Source organism: Hibiscus syriacus, unplaced genomic scaffold (genome assembly GCF_006381635.1).
Source record: "Hibiscus syriacus cultivar Baekdansim isolate YM2019G1 unplaced genomic scaffold, ASM638163v2 tig00111832_pilon, whole genome shotgun sequence".
Lineage (NCBI taxonomy): Eukaryota > Viridiplantae > Streptophyta > Magnoliopsida > Malvales > Malvaceae > Hibiscus > Hibiscus syriacus.
In genome coordinates, this window is record NW_024063190.1 from 628,951 (window position 1) to 637,543 (window position 8,593).

The window sequence follows — 8,593 nt, forward strand, 5'->3', positions numbered from 1 at the left end:
GAAATTAAGAAAAGCAATTATGTATATAATTACATGAATTTTCATATTGAGAAGTTTAATTGAAGGACTATAATTATGATAACCCCATTCATAATTGTTAATTAGAAAAGGGATTATTGACGTTTGACTACTTGGTTTTTTTTTATTAATTTATATTAGTTTTTCTCATCGAATTTGCCATTAAATAAATATATAGCTATTTGGAATAAAACGTAACAATTAAAAAAAGAAAAGGCAAACGAAGAAGTCAAGAAAGAGCAAATTCCAGGGTAGAACCGTATATGTAGCCCTGTTGATTTTTATGAGCTCTATTACCCGATTCATGAAAGCGAAGCGAAGTTGAAAGAAGAAACATTAAACTCGAACAAACAAGAAGAAGAAGCTGGGGGTAATTTGTTTTGGAATCGGAGACTGAACCGAAGTTCCTTTTTGAGGTAAAACAAAATGAAGACTTCTTTGAGAAGACTGCGAGGGTTAGCACATCACAAGCACACCGGTGAAGCCAAGGAGCGAAATGATGTTTTAGCTTTGCCTCAACTCGAAGAGCTCGCTCAAGCTTCTCAGGTCTCTCTCCCCCTCAACTTCTTTTTCTTCAACAATTGTTCAGTTAGGGTTTTCTCTCTGATTAGGGCGTTGCTAGTATTATGGATTCTGAGGATTTTTTTTAGGAAGGATTGATACTGTATCTATTCTCTCTCTCCTTTATTTTTATATAAAAAAAAGACTTGAAATTTTCATTCTCATGAGACTATTCCCGAAAAGAATTGAAGCACGGTGATTATATTGTTGAGGTTAAAGTTGATTTATCTATGGACTCGTATGATCTGCAGGATATGCAGGATATGAGAGATTGCTACGACAGCTTACTTTCTGCAGCGGCAGCAACTACTAATTGTGCTTACGGTACTTAATTTACATGTTTTCTTGTGTTTGTCAGTTTGTTGTATTTCCTAATATTTTTTCAGTAAAATCACTTTTTTTTGCTGGCAGTTATTTATGCTGTTTAGAAATATAGATGTGAAAAATTCGGATTTCAATTTCATTTGCTATATAAACTATGAGAATAAAACATAAGTTATGTACAAACTAGTTAAGGTTCAATTTAGTTAATATCTGAAAGGTGTATAAACATGAATTTCAAGCTCTTAAATGTTTATAGGTATTTCTAGTTCACCACTAAAGAGGCAACTTACACTTACATGTCATTATTATACAATTACATCGTTTATGAAATTCAAATCCGTTGTGTTGGTTATCTATCTATTGTTGTATAAGCATCGATAAACTATGTCAAGCTCTTTCTATTATGACATGATTTGTTCTCTTGTGCACCAATGCAATGTTTAATCGAGTTTTCTTTTCAGGTCCCAGCCCTGGAGTGACAATTTTATAAATCTAACAATAGGAATAGTTGCCGTAAGAATAATAGATGGCCTTAGGCCTTGGTTCATTAATGATGTTATATATGTTGGTTTCACGCTCAATCACGATCAAATATTAATTATTTGGTCAATGGTATGGAAGAATTTTTATGCAATGCCAATCTTGAGATCTCTAATGTAGTCGTTGCTATTGTCAGAATTCTCAGAGTCATTGCGGGAGATGGGTACTTGTCTTCTTGAGAAAACTGCATTAAATGATGACGAAGAAAGTGGTAAGTGGATATGTTCTGTTATACTTTTAATCTCAATGTTTCCGATTAACATGAACAAATAACAGATGACTTTCTGTTTAAGACTCTACTTTTGAGCTCATTACCTTTCCAGTAGATAAGTTTTTCCGCCATAAACTGCCAATTTTAGAGTACTTCTTGAGTTTTGATTGAATCAAGTAAAAGTCTTAGCACATTCACATTTATTATTTCCGAATTTGCTTTGCATCCTTACAGTTGTCACCTTCAATCTCTCTTGTTTTAGAAAGATAACGTTTTTTTCCTTCTCTAAATCTGATAGCATGGAAGCTGTTTTACCATCTTGGGAACATCCAGATAGAATGCATTACATTTCTTCTTGAACTGAACACATGTTCTGTTATAGTAAACCATTTAAGAAATGGATGTATGAAAATAAGCTGCTTTTGTTCCTGGGCAGGTAGAGTATTACTAATGCTTGGAAAAGTACAGTTCAAACTCCAGAAACTTGTTGACAGCTATGCGAGTCCTCTTTTTTTTCCTTCTGGAAGCTCTCATTAAATCTCTTACATCTTACTTCTTTATTGTTCTAATGGATTATCACTTTGCATCCTTCAGCGGTCTCATATATCCAAGACAATCACGGTCCCATCAGAGTCTCTTCTTAATGAACTTCGAATAGTTGAGGTTTGTTCTTAAGGACTTCATTAAATTATTGGCACTTTCTATATGGTCTTTTGCTGCCAATTTTACTATTTTTTATTGTTCTATCTTGTCAATGTGGTGCGCAATTATTTTATCGTAATTGTTATTTCTTTTAATGTCCTTTACTTCCTAACTTTTGGACATTTACAAATTAAAATGATGGCCAGAGATCTGACTAAAAGTTGAATATTACATAATTAGGTGTCTTCTTTTATGACTATTATCTCACCTTTTTCCTGCTAACATAAAACAGTTTTGAAAGTGGAAACCTGGGAATTGTCTGAGAGTGAACAACAGAGGGAAAAGAAGCCTATGTTATATTTGTTTTGTTTATTACTTCTTCCAATAAAGTGAACTTACTCACCAATCAACACCAAGAAATGCCTCTTTGTTCAGCTACCTGTTTTCTTTTAACATATGAATTCCTTGAGATGAAATCCAGAAAGTTCTCAAAAGGCCTACCCCTTGAAAACTTGCTTCATATATTGAAATCATTATTGGCTTAACTACATTCAAACACCTCAACGGCTGAGATAATAATTCAACATTGGATACATGATTTATATGGGATTTTTTGGTATCCTGAATTCTGACACTGTTAGTTTGTTCTGTTCTCTTCAAAAGCGTTAATGTATCGCCATTTTCTTAGGTATTATGTGAACATTATCTACAAAAGTGTAAATTCTCATTTTCGAATCACATTGTTTTACTTACTAAACATATTGCATTATGTACTATTTTTTTTATAAGAGCATTATGTACTATTGAACCGGTTAAGAATTTTTTTAATGATGTAATATTGATTTCCCCCCTGTTGATACAGGAGATGAAGAGACAATGTGATGAAAAAAGGTCCAAGTTTATTCATTTATTTTTTAACAAATAGACACTCACGAAGTTTATCTTTCAAATATATGGCTTCTGATATATGGTCTGTTATACAGAGATGTGTATGAGCACATGGCAACCGGACTCAAAGAAAAAGGAAGATCAAAAGGTAGGAAAGGGGAGAACTTTTCCATGCAGCAATTACAAGTAGCGCGAGATGAATATGACGAAGAGGCAACTTTATTTGTTTTCCGATTGAAATCTCTAAAGCAAGGACAATCAAGAAGCCTTCTTACACAAGCAGCACGACACCATGCTGCTCAGGTTTCTTTTCCCTCTTACTTTATTGAACTTTCTTATTCCTTCAATTGTTGGTTATTGATTTATCTCCCTTTGCTTGAAAGCAGCTGAACTTTTTTAAAAAGGCTCTTAAGTCTCTTGAAGAAGTGGAGCCACATGTGCAGAAGATCACTGAACTGCAGCATATTGATTATCGCTTCAGTGGACTTGAAGATGATGATGGGGATAATGATGATGATACTGAATTTTATGAAGATGATGATGATTACAATAGTGATGAGGATGATGGTGAGCTGAGCTTTGACTATGTACAAAATGATCAAGATCAGAACATGATTCCTGCTTCACGACACTCAATGGAGGTGACTATTTAACATGTTATTTGTTGATAAGAAAAGCTAACTTCTTCCTTGCCGAAATGCAATCGTTATTTTCTATTGTGCGTTTGTGTGTGTAGAATGGATTCCATTCTTCTGATTGTCATAAAGAAAATTCTACTGACCTCACACAAGCACATGGAGGAAATAGTATTTAACCTATTTGTCCTAAATGAATTAATTATAGAATTGATTCCATGTGAGTTTTGCTTGGGTGATAATTTTCCTTGTGATTTTGCAGTCGGATGAAGTAGGCCTTACATTTCCCCAAGTTGCAACGGTGGAGGCTGCGAAGGTAAGGAACTGGTTATATTACTCCATTGATTGCAATCCATATTATGTCTTCGAAATGCTGCAAAATTATTATAGTTTTTAAAGTATGAAATGGTTTTTTACTTGCCCGTTCCTACCTCTTCAAGATTTAACTATCAAATCTTTTTGTTAAGCATCTGGCCTAGAACTAGTTAGCTATAGATGGAGAGTTCTAACTTTAATGTAGCACCACAGGAAACCCAACACTCCCCTTAATATAGGGCACAAGGCCTAAAGGTGGGCAACCTCACTGGGGGTTGGTTGTCAACCTCATATGGTTTAGGAAGAAAGAAACATAATTATAGAACTTGCACTTTGATACCATGTTAAAGCATCCAGCTTTATACCAATTGATTATAGTCGAAGAGGCCCAACTTTAATATAAAAGACCATAAAAACCCAATACTCAAGATATAGGAGAAGACCACTTAACAATTTTGAAACTAATCTTTACATATCAGTTTTCTCTGGGCTAAATTAGCCATGCAAGTTCGCTAACTGAGTCTGATTGGACAAGAGATTTATATGCATTGACGATAGTGAATACAAAGTATGTTATGCTTTAACTGAAGCAACATTATAACCTCATTTGGAATTTATTTTGTTCCCCTCATTTGCAGCAAATGTCAACTTTATTGCTGGTATATTTACTGTTCCTTATGTTACAGGAAAATCCAGAAAGAACCCATCGTCATTCTTTTTCATTTGGAGGGGCAATAAGGAATAGCAGCCAATCTGCTCCTCTTTTTGCTGGGAATAAACCTGAGCTTTCTGAGAAAATTCATCCATTATCGACACGAAAGTTCAGCTCGTATGTATTACCTACACCAGTTGCTACAAAAGGTTCTATTGGATTAGGTAATCCAGCTCCTCAATCTTTCAAGTCAAGTTTGAATGAGCATTCGAACAATTTGTGGCATTCATCTCCTCTTGAACTTAAGAAATATGAGAGGATTTTGGGAGATGAAAAAAAATCTGGATCTGCTATTATAAATGCACAGGTAGTACTGAAAGAGAGCAATAATCCTGCTTCATCAACTCAACTGCCCCCTCCTTTGGTTGATAAGGTTTTATTTTCACAAGTTCGTCCAACGGCTGCTTCTGATTCCAAGAAAATTAAAAGGCAAGCCTTTTCGGGTCCATTGAAAAGTAAACCAGGGCCTCACAAGCCAGTTTCAGTGGAACATCCCCAATTATTCTCTGGGCCAATCTTGAGAACTCCAATGTCTCAAGTGCATGCAGTATCTCCAAAAGCATCACCAAATACCTCCCCTAAATTTGTGTCCACGCCTAAAATTAGTGAGCTTCATGAACTTCCTAGACCCCCAGCCACTTCAGCCTCCAAGTCTTCAAGACCTTCAGGCTTGGTTGGTTATTCAGGTCCCTTAATGCCTAGAGGTCAAGTGCTCCCTGCTACAAATAAATCAAAAGTGTCAAAAACTGCCGCTCCACTGCCGCAACCTCCAGATGTTGTCACTCGCAGTTTCTCCATACCCTCATTCGGTCACAGAGTGATGTCATTACCTGTGTCCAAGCCTCTGGAAACCGCCAACAGTTCAGGGATGTCTCAAGATCTTGCCTCACCTCCTTTGACACCAATATCTTTATCACAAATCCATCCATCGTCAACTAATTTGAAGACTGCTGATAGGTAATCAATACACAATCCTTTTGTTTCCTTTGATCCATTTTGAAAAACTTGTGCCAAAACGATTGAAGTCCCAATGAGTGCGACGGTACCATTCAGGGGAACAATGAACGGGATCACTTTACAAGTTGATCTGTCTTTGTTTGTTGAGCAATTTTCTCCCAATAGATACTTTCAGTGCTTGTTAAAACTGAATATGCCTCAAAATATTAAAACTTTGAGCAGCTGTGTTTTGAGTGAGATCATCACCATATTTTACTGTGGTTGGTTGTGGGTAGGTCTGATAGTTTATTCATGGCAATTACATGACTTATAATGTATTCTATACATTGTGTATTTATTTTTAAATATAGGCTCTAAATTCTGTAAATTCACAATGAACTTCGCCTTTTTGCTTGTCTAGCCGATACTTTTGTTGATTTTTCTCAGTTTATTAGGATGTATAGTTTGATATATTTTTTGAAGCAGTCTTGGAATTTTCATGTCATACTGGCATCATTACTTTGTTGTTACCCCTATCTTTTTAAAACAAGCAACAGCAGTAGAAACTTTTGATAGATTAAGATTGTTCCTTTAATGTTCCTCCTTTGTGGTATTATCCCTGGCATATAAGGTCTATAGTTAAATGGCACGAAACGAACAAATTCCGTTTCATGTATAGATTATCTTCTATGTTCTATTTCTGACAATCGGCTTGTGATTGATGCAGGAACTGATTGGTTATATATATCTCTAATTCTAGTACTGATTTCAATCCTAACCCACGGGGGCTACGATTGTCGTTATCGTAACATACAGGTTCGGTTAAGTGCATATATTTTCTTGTCTACTTATTCTATGTCATTGTTACACTTTAGCCACTTGTCTATATTTTGATGAACGCTTGGCATGAATCAGTCAAATACTTGCCATGCTATGCGTATGCGTTCGTCGTTTTTGAGGAATTTTGTATTCGATCCTAGGTGTTACTAGATGAATTCAATTATTTTATCGGTATAGTAGTTTGGTATTAAGAGTTTGGTTTGAAACAGGAGTTGTATAAGTTTTGTGAATGGAGAACTTTGCTCATGTAGGCAAAGCTGAAATGTTTTTTTTGGGGTGTTTTTTTGTTATGCGAAAACGTGAAAAAGTAGGATTCTTAGAGAGGTAAGGTTCCATGTTGTGTGTTGCAGATTTTAGTTAATGCAGAAGATAATGAATAATGACTAGATGGGGACATCTTGTTGGCCTGCCCATACTACCCCAACACCTTTAAAGCTACCCCATACCAATATACCATACCATGCCCTGCATTTGAAGTAGAAGTCACTCCTCAACTACCAAAAGAGTAGGCCAGCAAAGCAAATATAACACCGAGCAATCAAATACTCCATTTGATATACCTTACGGAAGAGAGTGTTGGATCTAGAAATATTTTTGAGGATAAATATATATATCTAAACAATATAATTTGTATATGTGAGTTGACATAAATAAAATCTCAGGAAAAATAAAATGAGTAAGTAATCGAAGAAAATTTGAATTTCAGAGTGAAGATCAACCTGACAAAGGTATTTTTTTATTTATGTTTGAATAAGGTGTTTTTCTGTTGAATAATAGATTATCTTTTGTGTTTACCTTAAAATGTTAAATTTTTATTTAGAAAGCTAAAGAAAGAAAATTGAAAAGTATTTTGATGTAAAATATATATTTTTGTCTTATTCATATATATATATATATATTATGAAAGTATTATATTTAAAAAAAATCATTATAAACAATTATCTCTCTTATTAATTTAAGGTATCCAAACAAGACTGACAAAAATTCAAGACATCACCTCAGTTTTTTAATTTACATTAAGTCTTTAGGTTCAATCTTAAGTAATCATTTCTCTTTTATCTTACTAAAAATATAATACAAATTATAATATTATGTTTTGGCTCTCGATCGATACTGAGATCTAGTAAAATTTTATTTCTATAACAAATCAAGAGAATTGAGGTAAGCGGGTGAATAAACGCATGTCGCCCTTGCAGGAAAAAAAGGTAAAAGAACACATCCGATTATCTAATTTATTCCATCTTTGTTGAAGAAGATTTGAAAATAAGAGTTAAACGTTCGGCTAAAATTTTCAAATAATGCGGTGGAGAAAAATAATTGTTAGAATAATGCACACGAGAAACTATTTGTTTGAATGGGATGAATGTTATAGTGTTGAACGGAGACACACTGTAGTCATCGCGTCTCCCCTAAAGAGTCGGATTCGTTGTGCCTTCCCATCGTCTATCCCGTCAGAGTCGCCGTGCCTTCTCAGCGTCTTCCCCCGAAGACCCATGGAAATCAATGCGAGCCCCCTGCATGCCCCATGCAACTGCTGCCACCCCATGCGCTGCTGCCACGTTGAGCAAAAACCTGTGGAAGACACATGGAAATCCATGTTACTCCCCCCACCCCACGAAGGACGCATGAAAATCCATGCAACTCCCCCTACACTCGTGAACCATGCATACGCCAGTGAACGAACCACTTGAAGACTACCATGCATGCAGACTGCGTCCTGCATAGGGCATCAATAATGAGCAATAATGGTGGGAGGGAGGGACGATTGGGGGTTGGGGTTGGGTTATATATATATATATATATATATATGGGGTGTAGGGAGGGAGGGTTACACCAGGAGGGAAAGAAATAAGAGAAAAGAGGAAGAAAGAATAAGAAGAAAAGAAAGTTAAAGTCGGTCCGTGCTACATTATTTGACAAATTTAACCTTGTTAGTTTTCTTTTTTAAAATCTATATTATTTATAAAATAA

The 8,593-nt window shown here is 35.3% G+C and overlaps 1 protein-coding gene across 1 annotated transcript; it reads left to right on the top strand.

Moving 5' to 3' along the window:
• The first annotated feature begins 229 nt into the window (after positions 1 to 229).
• Positions 230 to 6,887, top strand: LOC120171347 (uncharacterized protein At2g33490-like). The gene is made up of 11 exons (XM_039179056.1): positions 230 to 564; positions 831 to 903; positions 1,580 to 1,654; positions 2,091 to 2,152; positions 2,249 to 2,317; positions 3,159 to 3,187; positions 3,280 to 3,487; positions 3,571 to 3,825; positions 4,082 to 4,135; positions 4,821 to 5,803; positions 6,510 to 6,887. The coding sequence occupies exons 1-11, from the start codon at positions 445 to 447 to the stop codon at positions 6,514 to 6,516; spliced, it is 1,935 nt and encodes a 644-aa protein (XP_039034987.1). The 5' UTR covers positions 230 to 444; the 3' UTR covers positions 6,517 to 6,887.
• The last annotated feature ends 1,706 nt before the right edge of the window (positions 6,888 to 8,593 follow it).

Coding starts and splice junctions, on each gene's coding strand:
- LOC120171347 (XM_039179056.1), top strand. CDS start 445: ATGAAGACTTCTTTGAGAAGACTGCGAGGGTTAGCACATCACAAGCAC. Junction 904..1,579: donor AACTACTAATTGTGCTTACG/GTACTTAATTTA, acceptor TGCTATTGTCAG/AATTCTCAGAGTCATTGCGG. Junction 3,826..4,081: donor CTTCACGACACTCAATGGAG/GTGACTATTTAA, acceptor GTGATTTTGCAG/TCGGATGAAGTAGGCCTTAC.